A 23,515-nucleotide genomic window follows, 5' to 3' on the forward strand; every position below is an offset into this window, starting at 1 on the left:
AGAAAATGTAGGCTGCTTAATAATGTGGGACAGCCTTCTTAAGTAGTCTTGCCTTAATTGGACACACCTGCCAAACTAATTAGCACAGGAGTCTGCAATTGCTTTCAGTGATATAAAGAGCCCTGACACACATCACCATCAATGAGTTTAACTGACAAACAAAAACATTCTTACCTTATCACTCCTAAACACTTTTTGCGTAATAATGTGGAACGCATTGTACATGCAGTTTTGCAGCAGTCTGACAATTGTATTTGAGAGCATTATTTATTACCAATAACTTTACTATATCATAATGAAGGAGCATCAGCTTCCAATAAATAACAAAAACACTTAAAAAGATGGGTGCAATAGGCTGCCTGTATGCAGTGAGCTTAAGGTACTTAGACATACAGCAAGGAACACATTTAATGAATACCTGGCAAACAGTGAAGTCTGATACTCCTGTGCACCCTTCCATTTCAAACATTTTAGGAGATAACTTTGGGAGCTGGGAAGTAAAGTCTTGTCTTGATGTTGCTACCCGTGACAATGTTATCTGATCTCTCATCTGAAAGAAGAACAAAAAAGGCAAAAACAAAGTGTAAAATATATTACTTGCATGAGGCTGACATATCAGAAATTCCAAAAGCTTCCAGCACATACAACTCATCATATGAATATACTGTACCTGAGATGTGTGAGATCTTCTTACAGGAGTACATAGCTAACATATATACTCGAGTATAAGCCGAGTTTTTCAGCACAGTTTTTGTGCTGAAAAAGTCCACCTCGGCTTATACTCGAGTCAGGGACCAGGGGGGAGATGACTTAGGGAAGCCCAGGGCCGCCAAGTTATCTCTCCCTGGCTCCGTGACTCCAGTGGCCGCCTCCATAAAACATGGCGTTTCAGATGCGCTGTTCAGTTAAACTACACTCACCGGCCACTTTATTAGGTACACCTGTCCAACTGCTCGTTAACCCTTAATTTCTAATCAGCCAATCACATGGCGGCAACTCAGTGCATTTAGGCATGTAGACATGGTCAAGACAATCTCCTGCAGTTCAAACCGAGCATCAGTATGGGGAAGAAAGGTGATTTGAGTGCCTTTGAACGTGGCATGGTTGTTGGTGCCAGAAGGGCTGGTCTGAGTATTTCAGAAACTGCTGATCTACTGGGATTTTCACGCACAACCATCTCTAGGGTTTACAGAGAATGGTCCGAAAAAGAAAAAACATCCAGTGAGCGGCAGTTCTGTGGGCGGAAATGCGTTGTTGATGCCAGAGGTCAGAGGAGAATGGCCAGACTGGTTCGAGCTGATAGAAAGGCAACAGTGACTCAAATAGCCACCCGTTACAACCAAGGTAGCCAGAAGAGCATCTCTGAACGCACAGTACGTCCAACTTTGAGGCAGATGGGCTACAGCAGCAGAAGACCACACCGGGTGCCACTCCTTTCAGCTAAGAACAGGAAACTGAGGCTACAATTTGCACAAGCTCATCGAAATTGGACAATTGAAGATTGGAAAAACGTTGCCTGGTCTGATGAGTCTCGATTTCTGCTGCGACATTCAGATGGTAGGGTCAGAATTTGGCGTCAACAACATGAAAGCATGGATCCATCCTGCCTTGTATCAACGGTTCAGGCTGGTGGTGGTGGTGGTGTCATGGTGTGGGCAATACTTTCTTGGCACTCTTTGGGCTCCTTGGTACCAATTGAGCATCGTTGCAACGCCAAAGCCTACCTGAGTATTGTTGCTGACCATGTCCATCCCTTTATGACCACAATGTACCCAACATCTGATGGCTACTTTCAGCAGGATAATGCGCCATGTCATAAAGCTGGAATCATCTCAGACTGGTTTCTTGAACATGACAATGAGTTCACTGTACTCCAATGGCCTCCACAGTCACCAGATCTCAATCCAATAGAGCATCTTTGGGATGTGGTGGAACGGGAGATTCGCATCATGGATGTGCAGCCGACAAATCTGCGGCAACTGTGTGATGCCATCATGTCAATATGGACCAAAATCTCTGAGGAATGCTTCCAGCACCTTGTTGAATCTATGCCACGAAGAATTGAGGCAGTTCTGAAGGCAAAAGGGGGTCCAACCCGTTACTAGCATGGTGTACCTAATAAAGTGGCCGGTGAGTGTATATAGACTATATATGGGGTTCATGTGCTTGCAGCGCACTGCCCGCTGCTTCAGACCCCTGGCTCCAGCTGCAGATGCTGTTCAGTTAAAGTACACTGACCCCATAGACTATAATGGGTCCATGTGCATGCAAGTGTCTCCGCTGCTTCAGCTCCAACTGCGCGCGCTGTTCTAAAATGGCAGCTGCAAGCGCTGTTCAGTTAAAGCACATGGACCCCATAGACTATAATGGGGTCCGTGTGCTTGCAGCGCACTGCCCGCCGCTGAAGAATTTGTGTGGGCAGTGTGCAGCAAGCACACGGATCGCATTAGTCTATGAGGTTTGTGTGCTTTAAATGACTCCCCCGGACGGAATACATACTGGTAAGCTAATGTGTGTGTGTGTGTGTGTGGGGGGGGCTCAGCCTTACTTACCCCAGGTACCGCCGCTCAGCTTGGCTCCTCCTCCGCTCACCACCGGCTCCAGAATGAAAATGGCCAACGGTGCAACCTAGGCAACCACGCTCCTCACACACTGATAGGATCCCATCCAAGCGTGGGAGGAGCTTGTGATTGCTTGGGATACTTACTGGCCAGATATGAGAAGTAACGGTAGGTACCGTTATGCTTCTCCATTTTGAAAAATGTGTGAAATATTGTTGATGGGGGTTTGGGGTGCAGTAAGTGCTGGGGAAGGTGGGGGGCGTTTAGTTTGTCTAACTACCCCTTCCCTGAGACTGGGTCCCCCCCCCCAATTGGCATTCAGCCTGACTACAGCCAGGCTGAATATAGGGTCTGCAGTGTCCTATTCAGTCAGGAAGGGGTTAATAGGAGCACTACAGATATCCTATATTCAGCCAGGCTGAATTCCAAGTGGGGGAAAAAACCCATAGGAAAGAAATGCAGAGATGTAGCAGAGCTGAGTATGCTGTGCATATTCAGAGATGTAGCAGAGCTGAGTATGCTGTCCATATCCAGAGATGTAGCAGGGCTGAGTATGCGGTCCATATCCAGAGATGTAGATAGAGCTGGATATGCTGTGCATATGCAGAGATGTAGCAGAGCCGAAACACCGGAGCAGGCGGATCATCGACAGCAGCAATTTGCTGAATATAATGTAATTTTATTGATATCTATTTTAATTTTTGAAATTTTCCAGTAGCTGCTGCATTTCCCCCCTAGGCTTATACTCGAGTCAGTTTTTTTGTGGCACAATTAGGGGGGGGGGGGTCGGCTTATGTTCGGGTCGGCTTATACTCAAGTATATACGGTAGTTTCAAGATTTTGAAGAAACAAACAGAAGAAAAGCAAATCCTATAAAAAAAAGCCAATAGGTTACCTGGCTTTCTAAGAAGTAGCTGACAGGACCAGTCACAAAGTAGAACATGCTAAATGACAATTGCTGTTCCCTGTGACAATTTACCTCAACAATAAATGCCACAATGGTAATCACATTATACATGTCATATGCATTCAACACTCTGTGACAGGTTCATAAAATACTTCTGTAACATTTTAATTTTGTATTCCAGACAAATCTTTCAGGAAAAGAGTTATACTGTACTTTAGCAAGTATATAGCTTCAGGCATGTACATCTAACCTTACTGTTATGTCAGTCCAGGTAGCTGCAACGGGGCTAAGGAATAGCAGTGGGAAATCTCGCCCTGCACTACTCCCACTAGCTATCCCGGTCCCTGCCTCACGGGTGTAGGTCGGCTGTTCTCAGGCTAAGCCTGACCCCGACGGCTCCTCTCTCACTGATACCGTAGGCCTAGAGGGAAGTGGGAGAAGGAATGCCCTATAAGACCTCTAGGGACTGGAGACTAAAGGGGGTCACCCCTAACGAACAAGTGAAGCTGCTACTGACAGGGACTGACAAGGGTGTGTGCTGACTAACAACACAAGCAGCACACAGGAAAAATGTGGGAAAGGATTCCCCCAAACCAATATGGGAAGGAACCTTACACTAGGAAACAAACACAGGGAAACTGAGTAGAAATCAAAGGATAAGGCAATTCACTCACACAGTCAATTATACACAGAGGGAGGATTGGTGAACACAGAAGGGAAAACACACAAACCAACTCGTTCACCCAAACCTCCCAAAAACCAACCACGGAACTTCCTCTATCCAAGATAACCACCTACTCCTCCTGCTAAGGCCTAGCTCTGTAAAAGCGACACTCAGCACAGAACCATGGGAGGCATGGGTTTAAATACAGAGTAGAGCCCACTCCTCCCAGGTGCAAATGGAAGGACAGACTAATCAACCAGGAAATAAAAGCTGCCTACCAGCAGTGCGTGCGTGCAAGTCAGAAGGTGTGCACCAATACCCACGACAGGACAACCCCGCAGCGCCAGGATGCCACCCCAGACACCGCGCAGCCAAAAACTCCCCAGGTAAGAAAAATAGAAAGCAATGAACCAAAATACTCCTAACAGGATCCTCCCCTCAAGGAGAAGACTCCGGATTCTCTAGGAGCATCCTTCTTCGGGAACTCCTTGTGGAATTTCTCCACGAGTCTGGGGGCTGACACATCCGACTCCAGAACCCAAGAATTATCCTCAGGACCGTATCCCTTCCATGCCACCAGATACCGTAGCTTCCCCCGAACGTATTTGCTATCCAGAACTCGGGATATCTCATACTCCCCGGACTCAGAAACTGGTGGAACCTTAACTGGAGACGTTCCTTTCTTGGCCTTCTTTAACAAGGAGACATGGAACACCCGGTTTATCTTCCACCTTTTAGGTAGTTGCAGCTGCGCCGCCACTTCATTTACCATCTTGATGATCTTAAAAGGACCCACAAACCTGGGACCCAGCTTCTTGCTAGGAACCTTCAACCTGATATTCTTGGTTGACAACCAAACCATCTCACCAGGGAAGAACTGCAACTCTCCTCTCTTCCTATCCGCCTGGACCTTAGCCTGGTGCGACACCCGCACCAGATTCTCTCGGATACGGGACCATACCCCTTGCAGCTTTTTAGAAAATAGCTCCTCCTCCGGAACTGGGGAAGAAATGGAAGAAAATACTCCGAAAACAGGATGTCTACCACCGGAGCAAAAAAAAGGTGTGGTACCTGTGGCGTTGGAATCATGGTTGTTTAGGGAAAATTCTGCCAGGGGGAGAAAGTCAGCCCAATTATTCTGGTTCTCTCGAACAAAACACCTCAAAAACTGTTCCACATCCTGATTCTTCCTCTCTGTTTGTCCGTTAGACTCCGGGTGAAACCCGGAGGAAAACGACAGTGTAACTCCCAACCTGCTGCAAAAAGCCCACCAGAATTTAGCCACAAATTGCGGACCCCTGTCCGAAACGATCTCCTCAGGAAGACCATGCAACCTTACAATTTCTTTAATAAACGCCTCTGATATTGTCTTGGCACATGGCAGCCTGGAAAACGGGATCAAATGGCACATTTTCGTGAAGCGGTCAACGACTACCCAAATGACCGTGAAACCCTTAGACACCGGAAGGCCCGTGATGAAATCCATAGACAGATGAGTCCAAGGTGCCTTAGGAGGTTCCAATGGATGTAGAAGACCGTGGGGACGGGTATGCGACGCCTTGGCTCTTGCACAGACCAAACAATTTTGAACAAACTGCAAGACATCCTTACTCCAGCCTGGCCACCAAAAATTCCTAGACACCAATCTCATGGTCTCTGAAACCCCCGGGTGACCAGCAAGAACCGACTCGTGACACTCCCTCAGGAGACTTTGTCGGAGAGTAGTTGGGACAAACAGCTTGTTTCTAGGTATCTTGGAAGGTGCAGCGTGTTGCGCTTCGATCAAGGCCTTCTCCAATTTCGCGCCCAATACTGCTACCACCACTCCATCCCCAAGAATAGTGGCAGGCGCCTCTCGTTCCTCCTCAGTCGACATATACCGGGATAAAGCATCAGCCTTAACATTCTTCGAACCCGGCACATAAGTCACGGTAAAGTGGAACCGCGCAAAAAATAGAGCCCATCTGGCCTGCCGTGCATTTAATCTCTTCGCCGACCCAAGATAAACCAAATTCTTGTGATCAGTAAATACCTGGACTGGCCTTCTGGCCCCCTCCAGGAAATGACGCCAATGTTCGAACGCTAGTTTTATTGCCAGTAGTTCCCTATCTCCGATGTCATAATTCCGTTCAGAGGCAGAGAATTTCTTAGAAAAGAAGGCACAGGGATGCGTACCCTCCTCGAACTCCTGAGAAAGTACTGCTCCCACCCCCACCGAGGAGGCATCCACCTCCACTCGGAAGGCCAACCTCTCATCCGGCTGTCTCAAAATGGGAGCGGACGAGAATCGCTTCTTCAATTCTTTAAACGCGGCTAGCGCCTCTGGCGACCACTTAGCACAGTCAGCCCCCTTCTTAGTCAAGTCCGAGATGGGTTTCACAACCTCAGAAAATCCCTTAATAAACTGGCGATAATAGTTGGAGAATGCCAAGAACCGTTGGACCGCCTTTAGGTTCTCGGGTCGCGGCCACTCCAAGACTGCCCTGACCTTCTCCGGGTCCATCTCGAATCCCTTTTCCGATAGGATATAGCCAAGGAAACATAATTTATTGACCGCGAACACACATTTCTCCAGCTTAGCACTTAATTGGTTAACCCTCAGGAGATCTAAAACCTCTCTCACTCTCTCCCAATGAGTCTCCAAATCCGGGGTGTAAATGAGTATATCGTCCAGATAGACCACAACCCCCCTCCCTATGACGGCACTTAGTACATCATTAATAAAATTCTGAAAAAACGCGGGCGCATTGGTTAGACCGAAAGGCATCACAAGACTCTCAAAGTGTCCTAGGGGTGTGTTAAACGCTGTTTTCCACTCATCCCCCTTCTTGATTCTCAGCAAGTTATATGCCCCACGTAAATCAATTTTACTAAACCAGCGAGCTCCCGTAATCTGGCTGAATAGATCCGAGATCAACGGGATGGGATAGGGATTCCGCACCGTGATCTTGTTAATCTCCCTAAAATCCAAACAAGGGCGCAACCCTCCATCTTTCTTCTTTACAAAGAAAAACCCCACTGCTACTGGGGACTTAGATGGGCGAATATGCCCCACCTCTAGACTCCCCTCAATATACTCTTTGAGCGCCTCCCTCTCTGGAATAGTGAGATTGTACAACCGTGTCTTGGGTAGCACTGCATTTGGTATAAATTTAATCGAGCAATCATAGGAGCGATGTGGTGGTAATGTCTTGGCTGCCCTTTCCTCAAAGACCTCCCTGAACTCACATATTTCTTGAGGCAAATTGTCTATAGACAAAGACATAACGGATATGGGCAGACATCGACCATTACACCCCTGCCCCCAAGAAACTACTGACTCGGTCTCCCAGTTGATAATAGGGTTATGCTGCTTCAGCCAGGGCCACCCCAACACTACTTGTGCTGGTAACTTAGACAACAAGAACAAGTCAATCTCTTCCCTGTGGCCACCCACAATAAACTCCAGACCCTCCACCTGTTTGGAGATGACAGCTTGCTGTAGAGGGGTCTTATCAATAGCCCACACTGGTATCTGAGACTTCAGGGCCAAAGGACTCACCCTTAATTGCTCACAAAACTCTGAGTCAATAAGGTTGACTGCCGAACCACAATCAACCAAAATCCGGCACTTCTGCCCATTTACCCATCCATCAAGGGTCAACCCGGCAGTCTGAGTACAGGAAACACACACACCTCCCTCCTTAGTAGGTTTTCTCCCTTTACCCTCAATAGACCTGGGGTTATTACTCTCCTTGGCGAACCATTCTCTGGAGGGGCATACCCTTGCCACATATCCCATCCCTCCACACACAAAACAGCGTACTGTGTGGGACCCTTCACTCTTGGGTCTAGCACTTCGCACAGTGGCCCCAATCTGCATGGGTTGGTCCCCCGGGTCCTCTCTAAAAACAGAGAATTGAGGAGGGCTAACCCCCCTAGGACTCTTGTCTCCACGCTCCCGAAGGCGCCGTCCAACTCTAATTGCCAGCTGCATGGCCTCATCTAGAGCTCTCGGAACAGGGTGAAAAACTAGATGGTCTTTAACCTGGTCCGAGAGCCCTGTCTCAAACTGACTAAGTAGAGCGGGGTCATTCCAATGTACTTCTGCTGCCCACCTACGAAACTCTGTGCAATATTTCTCTATAGCGTGATCCCCTTGCACCAAACGTCGTAGGTTATACTCAGCCGTGCGTACCCTGTCTGGGTCGTCATACAGTAACCCCATTGTGGAGAAAAACGCCTCTACAGTTAGTAAGCAAGCTGAGTCGGCTGGTAACGAATGTGCCCAGATGAGGGGATCATCTCTCAATAAAGTAATAATAATCCCAACTCTCTGTACCTCAGAACTGGAGGAAAACGGCCGTAGCCAGAAATACAAAAGACAGTCCTTTTGAAATCGGAAAAAATCTGACCTCTTACCTCGGAAGGGTTCAGGTAAGCTGACTTTTGGCTCCAGAGGCCGACCCACAGGGGCGCTACTCACCTGCCTCTGTATGCCCTCCACCTGAGAGGCTGTGTGTTGAGCCAACTGCTGTAACTGAGATACGCCAGAAGCTTGGATGGCATCCATTCGTAGCTTGATCCCCTCCATCTCAGTGGAAATCTGCTGCACCGCCTGGTACAACTGTTTCAAGTCCGTCATAATGCAAACGAACCTTTTTTTTTTTTTTTTTTTTTTTTTACGGCTGAGTGTACTGTTATGTCAGTCCAGGTAGCTGCAACGGGGCTAAGGGATAGCAGTAGGGAATCTCGCCCTGCACTACTCCCACTAGCTATCCCGGTCCCTGTCTCACGGGTGTAGGTCGGCTGTTCTCAGGCTAAGCCTGACCCCGACGGCTCCTCTCTCACTGATACCGTAGGCCTAGAGGGAAGTGGGAGAAGGAATGCCCTATAAGATCTCTAGGGACTGGAGACTAAAGGGGGTCACCCCTAACGAACAAGTGAAGCTGCTACTGACAGGGACTGACAAGGGTGTGCGCTGACGTACAACACGAGCAGCACACAGGAAACATGTGGGAAAGGATTTCCCCAAACCAATATGGGAAGGAACCTTACACTAGGAAACAAACACAGGGAAACTGAGAAGAAATCAAAGGATAAGGCAATTCACTCACACAGTCAATTATACACAGAGGGAGGATTGGTGAACACAGAAGGGAAAACACACAAACCAACTCGTTCACCCAAACCTCCCAAAAACCAACCACGGAACTTCCTCTATCCCAGAACACCACCTACTCCTCCTGCTAAGGCCTAGCTCTGTAAAAGCGACACTCAGCACAGAACCATGGAAGGCATGGGTTTAAATACAGAGTAGAGACCACTCCTCCCAGGTGCAAATGGGAGGACAGACTAATAAACCAGGAAATAAAGCTGCCTACCAGCAGTGCGCGCGTGCAAGTCAGAAGGTGTGCACCAATACCCACGACAGGACAACCCCGCAGCGCCAGGATGCCACCCCAGACACCGCGCAGCCAAAAACTCCCCAGGTAAGAAAAATAGAAAGCAATGAACCAAAATACTCCTAACACTTACTTTACACAAAAATAAACCAAAGCGAGGCATAGATAATGAAGGAAAGGAAATTATTTTTTTAAACCCACTTCCTCTTTGGCTTCAAAAAGTATAGTGATTAGAGATGAGCGAGTACTGTTTGGATCAGCCGATCAGAACAGCACGCACGCATTGAAATGAATGGACGTAGCCGGCACGCGGGGGGTTAAGCGGCCGGCCGGCGTCAAAGCGGAAGTACCAGGTGCTTCCATTCATTTCAATGCGTGCGTGCGGTTCGGATGATCCGAATAGTACTCGCTCATCTCTAATAGTGATGCCTTTTTTCTGCAGTGTTTTCCCATTGAATTTTTGCTACATTTTTTATTCCTTATTAAATATATAGGGGAAAAAAAGCTCGCAATTCTACAGCTAAAAAAAAAAGAAGAGGTGCTGTACTTTTCAGTTTTTTTTCCCGCAATGTGAGCAGGAGATTAATGAAATCATTCCCTTTGCTTGTGCTGTAACATGCAGCAATTATTTCAGCAGTAGCCAAAAACACTGTATATTCCTTACATGGGGCTTTAGCCTTATAAAACAATCTTAAGCTCTTTTAAGCCTCTTTATTAAAAGGGTTTTGTCAAAAATATTTGAATGTACCACCCATCCACAAGATGGGTGGGAATTCAACTACTGAAACCCTCACTGATGGAGAATGGGAGTCTTGTATCTCTCCAATGGGAATGGAGTAAAGGCAGACATGTGTGCTGCCTGTTCATTCATATGTATGAGATTGTCGAAGACTAGAGTATAGTGCATGACCTCTCTATGAATAAGTGACGCCTTTAAATGGTCAATTATTTTTTCTTTATATACTTCCAGCATGGTCCTGGGTTTGATTTTGAGTGCGAAAGTTATGGAGCAGATTCTCCTCTACATACTGTATGCAGTATGTGGAAGCTAGTCTCCATTCATCAGCTCAGAAAGTAATGCAAACTGCAGAATATTTCATAAATGGCCCAGTATAACCTGCATACTTTTCTAGAATTGAGGTCCACAACCCCGTCTCTAGGTTGTATTGAAAGGAGAGTATTGATTGGCGACACTATACAATCATTTGTATGGATCTTCCAAGAATAGGCAACCAAGAAACGGATTACAACTGGGCTACAACAAGATGGAAACACACCCTTATATACAGCTCATATTGTTTGGCAGTGCTAATTTTGTTAGACTGTAATTATGATCATTTATCACATAATAACAATTCTTCACTAAACTTAAATGTTTAGGTTTTTCTTAAGCCAAAAATGGACAGATGGTACTTTCTTTCAATCCATTTTTGGTTTTAGCTTAAAATACTGCAGTAAAAATCATTGACCATGTGAACTCGTGAAAAAATGGAGAGCAAGACATTTTTGTGTGCCTATGTGATTAATATTTAGTTACTGTATGAAAAGTTCCAAGTTAAAACTCTTTCTGAAATGCTCTCCAGGATCAGCAGGTTCTGCTGTGGATTACGAACTATACTTTACAGCTCTTACCTTTTGAAACACCGCTGCAACTGATTTCATATATTTTGACAGGACTTCCTTTTCCCTGTAAAAATGAACATGTAAAGTTATGCCCACATTTTTTTTTTTATTAATTGTGCAATTTGATTTTCAAAATTCACAGCAGTGTAGAATGGACACTATAGAGGAAACAAGAAACCCTGCACCATTCTGCAATGACTCATGTATTTTAGATTTATTTTAGGGTTATTAAATATCTGTTTTCTTTGTGCTTTTCAGTAATGAATTACCGTATTTTTCGGACTATAAGACGCACTTTTTTCCCCCCAAATTTTGGGGGAAAAGAAGGGTGCATCTTATAGGCCGAATGTGGCGCCTGGCACCCGCTCTAGAGAGGCGGAAGCCGGCAAGTGATAGACGCCATTACAGGTGCCGGGGCCTGAGACATCGCTGCCCTGCCCTGCATGAAGCCAGCAGCGGGAGGAGTGATGCTATTCCGCTCCTCCGTCCCCCCGCCGCTGGCTTCAGGCAGGGCAGGGCAGCGATGTCTCAGGCCCCGGCGTCTATCCCTCCCCGGCATCCGCCTCTCTAGTACAGCGGATGCCGGGTCAGTATCAGCGGCCCCTTCTCCCCCGGGGCCGGTCCCCACCGGCCCCGTACCTGTAAAGTTGCAGGCCGGCTCCTGCGCGGCGATATCGCAGGAGCCGACCTGTTCGGGTGACAGCCGGGAGCCTAATGAGGCTCCCAGGCCTGTCAGTGCTATATATTAGTATTGCGGCTGGGTCTATGACCAGCCGTAATACTAATACACAGAATGTCCCATAGACGGCAATACAGTTGTATTGCCGTCTATGGGACTTGCGATCAAGTGACCGCAGGTTCAAGCCCCGGGGGGGGGGGGGGAATAAAATAGTAAAAGAAAAAAAAAAAAAAAAGCTTTAAAAATATATAATAAAAATATGAAATAAATAAAAGTTCTAAATCACCTCCTGTCCCTAGAATATATATATAAAAGTAGAAAATCATATTTCATAAACCACCGGGTTTTTTTTACAATACAAGGTGATCTAAGCAATAGATATTCCCCAAAATGGTATAACTAAAAAGTACTTCTGGCCCCGCAAAAAAAAACACTCTATGCATCCCCGTACAGCTGCAGGGTCACCTGTCAATGTGGCCTTGCAGCTGTTGCAAAACTACAACTCCCATATATTAAATATTTTACCAGTTTTTGCTTCAAAATTTTTTTTCCCTATTTTCCTCCTCTAAAACCTAGGTGCGTCTTATAGTCCAGTGCGTCTTATAGTCCGAAAAATACGGTATGTTTTCCTGTAATATATTCTATCCAGTATAAGGAACCTTAGGTCTGGTTCACATCTGCGTTAGGTATTCCATTCAAGGAGTCCGCTTTGGGACACCCAAACGGAATACCAAACTCATTAAAAAGTGGTGAGCAATGAAAACACACAGACCCCATAGGCTATAATGGGGTCCGTGTGTTTTCCACACGGTGTCCGCACAAATCATGAGGAGAGGAAAGTAGTTCTTGAAATACTTTTCTCTCTGCATGACTCATGCGGATACCGTGTGGAAAACACACGGATCCCATTAGAGTCTATGGGGTCCCTGTGCTTTCATTGATCACCGATTTTTAATGCTTTCAGTATTCCATTTGGGGGGGCCTCAAGCGGACTCCCTGAACGGAATACCAAATGCAGATGTGAATCAGGTCCTAGGAACAAATGATCTTTAGTTGGTGTGTATGTGAGAATTTCTATAGGTTCTCATGCATACCTAGCGGCAGCGCGCAGGGCACTTTCAGCATTGCTGATGCTCTCTTCCAGACGACGCTTGTCCTGCTCCAGCTGGGTCAGCTGTCTGTTCTGCTGCCACAAAGATTGATCTTTTCTCCGCAGCTCCATTTTTGTCTCAGAAAGACTCTTAAAAGAAAGAAATAGATAAAGTTAAAATCACTCTCTCTTGTCAGGGGTAAAGCACAACTTCAATATATGCCATATGCTACTGAAGGAAGAGTGATACGCAAGCCAGTCTAACTCAAAATCTCTTGAAAGGGAACTTGAAAGCCATACACTTTTGTTTTGTCATTCACAGATCTGACTATTTATTATAAAACACTATTAAAAGGAACATGCCACCTTGGACATACCGTGCAATTTATGGGCAGCATGTTATAAAATAGGAGAAGCATCCAATTGATGTAGGAGAAAAGGTTTAATATTAGTTGTATTTTATTCAATGAGATCTCTACTTAGGTATCTAGTGGTCCTTATCAGCTTTGACTATATGACTACTTTCTGGTATAGCTGAGTAGGACTGACTTCTGGTCGTCTAACCCTAGAATAAAAAAGGATTTCAGTGAATATAGCTATATTTATTCTCACACACTATATATCAATCTCTTTAGTTCCTCCTGCACTATAATGTGTGCTGGCAAATCAGACACCATGTTCAATGTGATAAGTTCATTACTTAATTTTCTGTGAAAATAAACCAATGCTGGACACAGTGGTGTAACTAGGAATGGTGAACCTTTGACATGCCCCCCCTCCCCCGATCGATGCCGAGGACCCCGACCAACCCCCCCCCGCATTCCTGCACGCACTATTATGCCCCATAGTTGCCCCTGCACCCAGTATTATACCCCATAGTGGTCCCTTCACCCAGTATTATGCCCCATAGCGGTCCCATCACACATTATTATGCTCCATTGTGGACACCCGTTAACAATTATTATACTCTGGGATCTTTTCAGAGCCCAGAGTATAATAATTGGAAACCGAGAGGGGGATACAAACATAAACACTGTTACTTACCTATCCCTGTGCTCCCCGCTGTCGGCTATCTTCAATGACGTCAGGGACATCATGTGACCGGGGGCCAGCGTCGCGACGCATAAGGACGCAGGCCCTGGTCATGTAACATCTGAGACGTCACACAAGTAGGCCCCGAAGCCTTTGCGGAGTATGGAGAGGTAAGAAACACTGTTTGTTATGTTCGCTTACCTCTCGCGGGCCTCCAATCATTATACTCGGGGATCTGAAAAGACCCCTGAGTATAATAATGATGTTTCCGGGGCCTGCAGTGTCACTTACCGATCCCGGCCCCTGCCAGGATCGGTAAGTAAGTAGGGCCCGTTATCGGCTGGAGGGTAACGGCCTATTTTAAAAAAAAAAAACCCTCAGCGGTAGCAGCTGTCGCCAGGTCCCCTAATGTCCCGGGCCCTGTGGCTGCTGCCTCCACTGCTTCCCGGTAGTTACGCCACTGGCTGGACAAATACCTATCACAACAACACTATTGTGACTACAACTGTATCCTAGACCTACTACAAAGCTACTTACAAACTAGGCATTACTTATGTTGTCACCTATGCGTTTCTACTCTTTCAAAACAGTCTGATCGTAATCCAATAAGCACATAAGCAAGGGCAGATTTGGCCACAATACAGTGGGTTGGTTGTATTATGGCTTTTTTCTTAGTAGCTAATATTTTACTTAACAATCATTGCTCCTGTCCTCGTCCACATCCACTTTGGCCTCTGCACAGTATGTCCCAATTCTAAAGAATGACAGCATGTGATATTTGGACATTCTTCTTGGGCATAAGTGTTGCACCACTGAAGGTAGAGACAGGAGTGTGAATGGACAAGTAGAAAATTGGCCACTAACTGTTGTAATAATCCACTAGAGGACAGTATACTATGTAGCTACTGTCAGGATGCTGAGCAGTGAGTAACATCCCCCCCCCCCACAGTACTCGTATATAGACACTAGTACTGGTGGGGGCGTTCCTCACCGCTCAGCATCATGGTTGGGCGGTAAAGAATGCCCCCTATGACAGTATAGAGCTACACACAGTACTGTCAGGAGGGGTGTTCCCAGCTAGACTGCCAGGAACGCCCTTCTGACAGTGAAGAGCTGTCAGTAATTGTACAGATATCTCTTCCCCCGGGGCACATAACGGGAAAGTTGATAGCGCACTGAATTCTGCGTACTGTCGGCTTTCTAGTGGTATATAAAACCACATGTGAAGGAGGACATCAAATGTCCTCTTAAGTCTATTAGAGCCTCGATCTGACCCTGTTCATACAGGAAACACTGTGTGCATCAGAGCAGCAGAGAGGTAGTCAGTTCTGCAAAGGGGGATCACATAATTTCACAATAAAACTGCTATTAAGTTATTCAATAACATACTAAACACAGGCTCACTGTCAAACATGGTGGGCACGTCCTTCTTTAAGTGCATCATGTAAATACACTATTTAACCTTAAAACAGTCTTAACACAAAGTCTTCAAAGTTTTTAACAAATTTAATACAATACCACAAAGCACACACCTTCACTGCTTCCGATAAGGTTTGGTCTTTTTCAGCTTCCTCCTGGGAGTGTAATTCTATTTTGTAGTTAAGCTCCAGTAATTGTTGTGACTGCTCATTCAAGAGGATCTGTGCTTCTTGTTCACGTAGCAATGCGCTGTTCAGCTCATCAAAGACTGTTCTGAATTTCTCATATGGAACTACTTTCTAAGAAAAAGAAAGACACAACACCATCGTATTAATAATCAAAATCCAAAAAGACACGTAGTTATAATTTGTAACGTTAAAAGGGTATGTTGACAGTAAAATTCAATTACAGAGTTATATACATGTATAGTGAGTAACCTTACAAACAAACTTCATTATGTATCCTTCAGTTAATAGCTTGTATTGTAGGCCAGAGCTGCATTCACAGTTCTGCCTGTGGAAAGAAGCTTGTTGTTAGACACATCTTATAGTTTAGTTGAGTTTATATAATGCAATGGGAAATGTTTCTGTTTCTAAAGGGAGTCTGTCAGATGTATAATGTCTCCCACACCAATAACAGTGCTGCATAGAGGCATTTAATACAGCACAAACATGCCTTGGTGGCCACAAAACAATGAATCAATGCAGATATGATCATCAGCCTCATCGCGGCCACAAAGCTAATGTAACTCACAGTCCCGGGCTGATTTACCTGCTGTGGATGTCCCCTGCTTGGGTATGTCGGACTGGGCCTTATGCCCTGCCTGGCTCCTAAAGAGCTAAATGCAAACATGCAAATCTTTTTTCGGACTATCAAATGTACCCCTGGGTTATGTAAAGAAAGTGACGAAGCAATAAAGTTCTTAGCTTGCTAGACCCTGCATATTCTACTAAATGGTATTTGATCTTTGCCTATTTTCCTGTCTCTGAACCTGTTCTGCCTGTCCTGACCTGTGACTGAACACCATATTGACTCTTTGCTGCCAGCCCTGACCTACAGCCTTTACTTTGTTATGGAAAAATTGACTGCCCTCATCCCTTCAGTGCCATGCACTGGCATTGCTGAACCAACCTGGGTCATCTGCAAGAAACAGAGAATACTCCTACAGGTAGTGACTGGGATTTATGAAACCTAAGTAACTCTGCGGATAAACTGTCTGCAAAGTAAAAGTAACTTCACTCATCTCCTATGTGTCTTATCCTCCAAGATCTGAAACCTCATATCTCCATTACATTATCAGCCTAGAATGGCCATTGTGGGTATTCCTTACTATGGAGCATGCGACAGTCTGCTACACTAAAGCTACATTCCCCAAGTTACTTTGCTCTGTGCAGTACCTATCTGCTGTACTGGTCATTTACTCCTAACAGAAATTATTTATGCATTGTACACGCTCCATCTTCTAGGATGACAAATGGTTATGTAAGACAGATCGATAAACAGCTAAAGGGAAGAAAAAGACACTCAGTATACTTAACCAGTGCAAAAATGGACTAAAGAATATATTGAGTGGCAAACGGTGATAAGAGGAGGGGGATTTCATTGGGCTTCGTCTAGTGACATATACAGTCTGGATAATTACTTTTAATGGATGACCATCTTGCACTCTTGATAACTTGCAGCATCTTTTTATATAAAATGTGAGTGTTGCTGTGGGAATGCTCCTTTAAGGAATAACCAAAATGTTTTTTTGGGAATCCATAGTTCAGATGAAGATAAACTTTGTATTATACTTTGTGGAAAGTGTCTGTTTCTTCACTTACTTGTCTCCTTCTACCACTACAGGCAGATGTCCATGGAGAGGGGAGGAAGAAGAGAGTTCCTCAAAGCAGTGAAACTTCAGCACTGTAGAGAGGCAGTTTTCTTTTACAACACAGTCGGGGTGGTTCATTTGATTTTACAGGCAACCTCATACCTATGACTATCCCCTCCTCCACGTCCTCCTCCCCTCTCCATAGACATAATAGTAAATGGGCATTGCGTATGCATGGAGTACAGAACAGAATGATTCAGATAAGAAGGCATAAGCAATACTTAAACTGAAACATTTTCTTTAGTGAAGTAAATGGAATTTGTTTTTGTCCTTTTTACCTGCACTATGGATTTATGATAAAATAAGCAAAAGTTTACTTAAAAGTACTCTAATGGCTATAGACACCTTTGTACTGTGATACATAAAAGCTGCAGAAGCTAAGCATAGTGGCTCAGTGGTTAGCACTGCAGCCTTGCAGCACTGAAGTCCTAGGTTTGAAGCTGACCAAAGGCAACATATGCAAGGAGTTTGTATCTTCAACCCATGTTTGCATCGGTTTCCTCCCACACTCCAAAGACATACTGATAGGGAATATAGATTGTGAGCCCTATATGGGACAACGACTGGCAATGTCTGTAAAGCGCTGCAGAATATGATGGCACTATACAAGTAAGCAAAATAAATAAATAATCAAACCAAATTCCACAAAGAGCAAATACATGTATGGCCTTCAAAAAGCCCCGAAGGTGTCCATAGCCTTTACTGTCTGACCGCAGTGAATGCTACTGCTGGACCATCACTGATCAGACAATTATGGCATAGCCCTTTTACTGATATTTTTTCAGGAACTTGAGAATCCTTATTAGACTTGAAAAGTAACATGAACAAACAAGAGAATAAAAAAATCGTCATAAAACACTACACAAATATTCAGAGTAAACCCTAGTTCAAATGTTTTCTAGTAGCAAACATATCATGTTCCCCAAGACTGTGCCCAAAGCACAAATAAGAATGACTTGTCCTTACAGATTGCTGGAACTGTTGGTTTTGGGTTTTAAGGTTCTGTGCGCCGCCAACATCGCTGTTAATTTCACTGATTTTCTGCTTAATATCAGACAGCTCCCGGCGCAATGATCTTCTTTCTACTTCTGCCTTATGTAGTCGCTGAGTGAATGCAAGGATCTGTTTTTTCAAAACAGCCAGACATTTCTGTAAGCAGAAGAAAGAAAATTAAAATACATGTATTTTATAAAAGGAACAGAATTGTGATATGTTTAAGGTGACACATATCTAAATTGTCTTATAAACAGAACAGATATTATGAAGTGGAGATAGATCACCTATGGACACAAAATAGAACATCTATTTCCTGGGATAAATAATGGGCTGTGTACAGATGTAGCAACTTTCATCTTGGCTATTAACGCATGGGTGTCAAGTTAAATTTTGCTCTCCTACCACAATGGGAGTTGTCCTCGTAAGTTCCATAGTTGATGTCTGGATGTTGATTTTGTGAAGTCCACAATTCAGTCTATGAACAAGACAGTGAGGGTCTATGGAAATGGAGGGTGCCTGCAGTTCTACACATCCAGCTTCAGATCCCACATTCAGTCTTCTCATCAGTTTAGAGAAACAGTTTCTGGCTGTGTCAATAATCTGTTTCTGTGATCTAGAATCTGTGTCTACAATGGACATATAAAAAGAAATGAAGGCAATTTGACTCCACTTAAAGGCCAAAAGAAATAAGAAGTTTTAGAGGCATTAACAGAAAACACGGACTCCACAGCACCTAATATTTGTATAGCTCACAATAAAATATGATTGACAGAAAGGATTAATAAAAAGACCAGAATTATTGGGCAAAATAAAGAGTTACCTTTCTGGCTTAAAACCTCAAGCAAATCTGACATTGAACTGATGATAGTTGATAGAAGATCAGAGCTGGTAATCCACTTCCAGGCTTCTTGACATCGCATCATTTCATCCTGTGGGGGGGCTGTGTTAGGTATAGAGATAAATAAGGGTAAGGAAGGGTCACGTCACAGTTATATCTCGAACATTATAAAATGTACAAACTTGCTCTTGGTGTCACATGAAAGAGGAGATTCACTAAGGTTGCGCTTAGCAGTGCTACCTAAATTATTTCCAGACATATCACTTGCTAAAAACACAGTTGGGATTGGGATTTTTATATCATATACACAGTATCTCATGCAAGTGAGTTTAACACTGACAAATTGTGCTTATTTCATTATATATTTTTATGGGACAAAACTGATGAAATGACACTCACACAATATAAAATAATCAGTGTACAGCTTGTCTAACAGTGGAAAATTGGTGTGCCATCAAAATCACTTAGGGGTTTAATGTCTACATAGTGATGGCCTAGGCTATAAGAAGATTGGCTACACTCTAGAACTGTGCAGCAGCATGCTGGCCAAAACCTTACAGAGGATTAGCAAGACCGATTTCACGGCCTCACCATGGTCGACCAAAGGAGTTGAGTGCCTGTGCTCAGTGTCATATCCAGAGGTTTTCTTTGCAAAATAGACGTATGATTGCTGCCAGCATTGCTGCAGAGGTTAAAGGGGTGGTGGGGGTTAGCCTCTAAGTGCTCAGACCATATGCCGAACACTGCAACAAATTTATCTGCATGGCTGTCGTCCCAGAAGGAAGCCTCTTCTAAAGATGATGCACAAGAAGGCTAGCAAATAGTCTACTGAAGACAAGCAGACTAAGTACATGGATTACTAGAACCATGTCCTGTGGTCTGATGAGACCAAGATAAACGTATTCAGTTCAGATGGTGTCAATCGTGTATAGCAGCAACCAGATATGGAGTACAAAGACAAGTGTGTCTTGCCTACAGTCAACAGCATGGAGGTAGGAGTGTTATGGTTTGGGGCTGCATGAGTACTTCCAGCTATGGATCCCTCAATGAACTATAGCTCCTATAGTTCATTGAGGGATCCGTGAATGCCAACATGTACTGTGACATACTGAAGCAGAGCATGATCCCCTCCTTTCAGAAACTGGGTTACAGAGCAGTTTTTCAACATTATAACAACCCCAAACACACCTTCAAGACGACCACTGCATTGCTAAAGAAACTGAGGGTAAAGGTTCTGGAATGGCCAAACAAGTCTCCAGTCCTAAACCTTATTGAGCATCTGTAGGGCATCCTCAAATAGAAGGTGGAGGAGCACAAGCTCTCTAATATCCAACAGCTCCGTGAAGTCATCATGGAGGAGTGGAAGACTATTCCAGTGGTCCTGTATTGAGCTCCAACTGAGGGTTAAGGCAGTTCTGGTAATGATGGCCACCAAAAATATTGACACTTAGGGCACAATTTGTTCATTTTCACTTTTGTTGCTCGGGTTTAGACATCAATGGCTGGTGTTGAGCTATTTTTATTTACATTGTTATACAAGCTGTACACTGAATACTTTACATTCTATCAAAGCGTCATATCTTCAGTGTGGCCCCATGAAAATATATAATGAAATAATTCCAATAATCTGAGGGATGTACACTATACCTGCTTCCAAAAAGTTAACAGGAGGTAACAATATCTAGAGTCATGTCAATGTGAGGCCGAGTTCATATCTGTAATTATTTTAGTCCATTCCTTTGTTTTTTCGTAGGAACACAAAAACGGACTAAACGTTAAAAGGATACCTGAATGTTCATGAAAATTTTAAATATTTGGGTAGTCTGTTCTCTGCATGTGTGCCCCCTTTCCCGATACATTACTACAACTAGTTTTACATGTAATTCTGCCAGGAGTAACTGGAAAATAGTCAAGAAAAGCCCAAGTGAACATAACATATGAGATCTAGGAACAATAGACTGCAAATACAGGGCATGTGTTCTGTAACATACAGATGCAGTGTGATATCACATAAGACAACAAAAAACAAAGAAAAGCCATTGTAAGGGTTGTCCTATCTGAAGGATCCTATCTATACTGGTAGCTCATGTAAATTAAAGACTTTTCCGGAATATATTGCTTTAGAAATGCTGCTTTGTTTGCCTGCTATGTGAATTTATTCCTCCCATTGTTTACACAGTGTTGCTATAACCACGGACCTGTAGGACAAGTGACGTCACTCACTGATCATAAAGGCAGGACAATCAGTTCAGCTAAATACAGTTTGCTGATAAGAATCTGTTATCTCTTTAGGGAAACACACAGATAACACTGAGTCCTTCTCTAGAGGCTTGTGCATATTATCTGATCTGCATACGTATTGTGATATTTCTCAGGCCCGTTCAGCAAGAGGGGAGGGGGGGAAGAATTACAGGAAATGAGAAGAAGTGAGACTGCAGGCAGACTGCTGAAACACTGAGATGGGAAAACTCCTTAAACCAATTACAGAAGTTTGAAATAACTCTGCTACTCTTGTGGCAACTTATAATTTCCATCTATTTCTTTTCACTATATACTAAACAATGAAATTATCTTACTGAGTGTTTTGCTGGTTTGGCCTTCTCCAGGATACACTAAAAGACCAGGTCCTTTGTTCTTGCCTTCCATCCATGTGAACAGTGTCTTGCTGAACCTTCCAAGTTGTTTTAGTCTATTAGCTGCTAAAACCACAATGACCCCACGTCGAAAGACATGCTTAATACATGTGGAATGCTTTAGGATTCTCTTGGAATCACTATTTCTTTTAACTTCAGTGTCTGACAATGCTTGCACTAGATTTCGGATTTCACTTTGCACATCTACATAAGTGTTCATCTGGTCTTGAAGGCAATTTCTTTGTGCAGCTAAGGCACAAGTTCTACTGTACAATGGGTATAAAGCACCAGCCATGAGAGCACAGGCAGCAAGGAGACACTTATGGTCCTTCTCTGTGCTGATCAAAAGATTTTTTATGCGCACGTTCTCCAGGGCCATCTGATCTTTGGTTTTTTCATAAATGGAAATCTGATCTTTAGACTTTTCTGCTATTCTTTGATATTTCTGCAAAAGAAAAATATAAATTTAATAAGTAAGATGCTGACTGGCAGCAGTTCTAAAACTGGCCGCTCTGAATTCATCTGGATTGTTTTGCTAAATGCACGGAGTGATAGTCAAAAGTCTAGTGCATGTAGAATTGTGCCATGTTATTGCCATCAAAATACATTATAGAGTATTTGGTGCTACTCAAAATTCACTGTCCCTAGGAAACCGAGAACCTAAGATAGTATAATCGATCCTGACCAATTTACAACAGTAGATTGACAATTGTAAAGGCCAGGTCTGCAGAACTTTTGCCACCTTGAATACTACCATACTGGTTACATAGGACAAAATCTGAAGCATCTGAAGAGTATTTCTCTAAATATGTATTCATTTTTGCTATGGATACAGTCCCCACAGGCATCATTTTTTTAATATGTGGAGGTATAAGAACCAAAACCCTGGCAATGGCAAGGACAAAAGAGACGTTACTGTGCATGTGCCATCATTCCCTATCATAGTCTGTAGAAAGAACGGACATAGACACATGAACAATGTAAATAATGTCATATTTTTATACCTGTGCCCTGGAGTTAACTTCCCCAATCAGAGAGGAGTAATGTTGCTCTAAATCCCGAGTCTTTTTTTGCCAAGCACTTTGCTGTGCCTTCATCTGCTGAGCAAGTCTATCAAGAGAGTTCTCATGGTCTTTTTGCAGATCCCTCAACACATCAGCCTTGTTCTTGCAAGCATAGTCCAGATAAGAAACCTAACAAAAGAGAATGAACATTGGAACGCAAGTAACTCAAAAATTGTCTGGGATTGTTAAAAATTCATTAAACAGGGTGTAAATCGGAGATACTAGCAAATGGTACTTACCTCTAACATGTCCCCTTCACTCTAGTTCCTACGATGACCAGTCTTATCTTGTTGACAAATCAGTGACCACAGTGGTGCCCAGTGAGTGGGTATTTCCTGTGTCTTGAAAAACGCCAGGAAGTAAAGACAAGCACAAGTACTGTGCAGCGTCAGAACCAGAGCGGAAAGGGGACCAGTATGTGGTGAGAATCACTTCAAAGCATTTCCAGTGTGTTGTGGACACTAAGTAAAGACCAGCCGTGACCAGAGCGGCAGGGAATCAAAAAGAGGCGAGTCTAATATCTTATGTTAGTATCCCAGTTCTAAGCCATATTAAGTATATGTTTTAATTGCTGAAAAACTCCACTAACCATACAATGCACATTTAGGCCAGGACCCCACCTTGCGGAAACGCAGCTTTTTTTGTTGCAGATTTTGTAGCGGTTTTTTGAGCCAAAACCAGGACTAGATTGAGCAGAAGTTAGAAGTATTAAGACTTCCTATATATTTCCAATTCCATTCTTGGCTTTGGCT

At 44.0% G+C, this 23,515-nt stretch overlaps 1 protein-coding gene across 1 annotated transcript in view; it reads right to left on the bottom strand.

Annotated features, from left to right (window-relative positions):
- CCDC171 (coiled-coil domain containing 171) overlaps window positions 1-23,515 on the bottom strand; it is a 71,440-nt gene that overhangs the window by 12,106 nt on the left and 35,819 nt on the right. The window contains exons 15-23 of the mRNA XM_075279918.1: window positions 22,704-22,892; window positions 21,643-22,144; window positions 19,049-19,168; window positions 18,631-18,854; window positions 18,199-18,381; window positions 15,473-15,658; window positions 12,913-13,058; window positions 11,149-11,203; window positions 419-550 (exon numbers count right to left, since the gene is read on the bottom strand). Of these exons, the coding sequence (XP_075136019.1) occupies window positions 419-550; window positions 11,149-11,203; window positions 12,913-13,058; window positions 15,473-15,658; window positions 18,199-18,381; window positions 18,631-18,854; window positions 19,049-19,168; window positions 21,643-22,144; window positions 22,704-22,892 (1,737 nt within the window). The remainder of the gene's footprint in view (window positions 1-418; window positions 551-11,148; window positions 11,204-12,912; window positions 13,059-15,472; window positions 15,659-18,198; window positions 18,382-18,630; window positions 18,855-19,048; window positions 19,169-21,642; window positions 22,145-22,703; window positions 22,893-23,515) is intronic.

Source organism: Leptodactylus fuscus, chromosome 1, assembly GCF_031893055.1.
Source record: "Leptodactylus fuscus isolate aLepFus1 chromosome 1, aLepFus1.hap2, whole genome shotgun sequence".
Lineage (NCBI taxonomy): Eukaryota > Metazoa > Chordata > Amphibia > Anura > Leptodactylidae > Leptodactylus > Leptodactylus fuscus.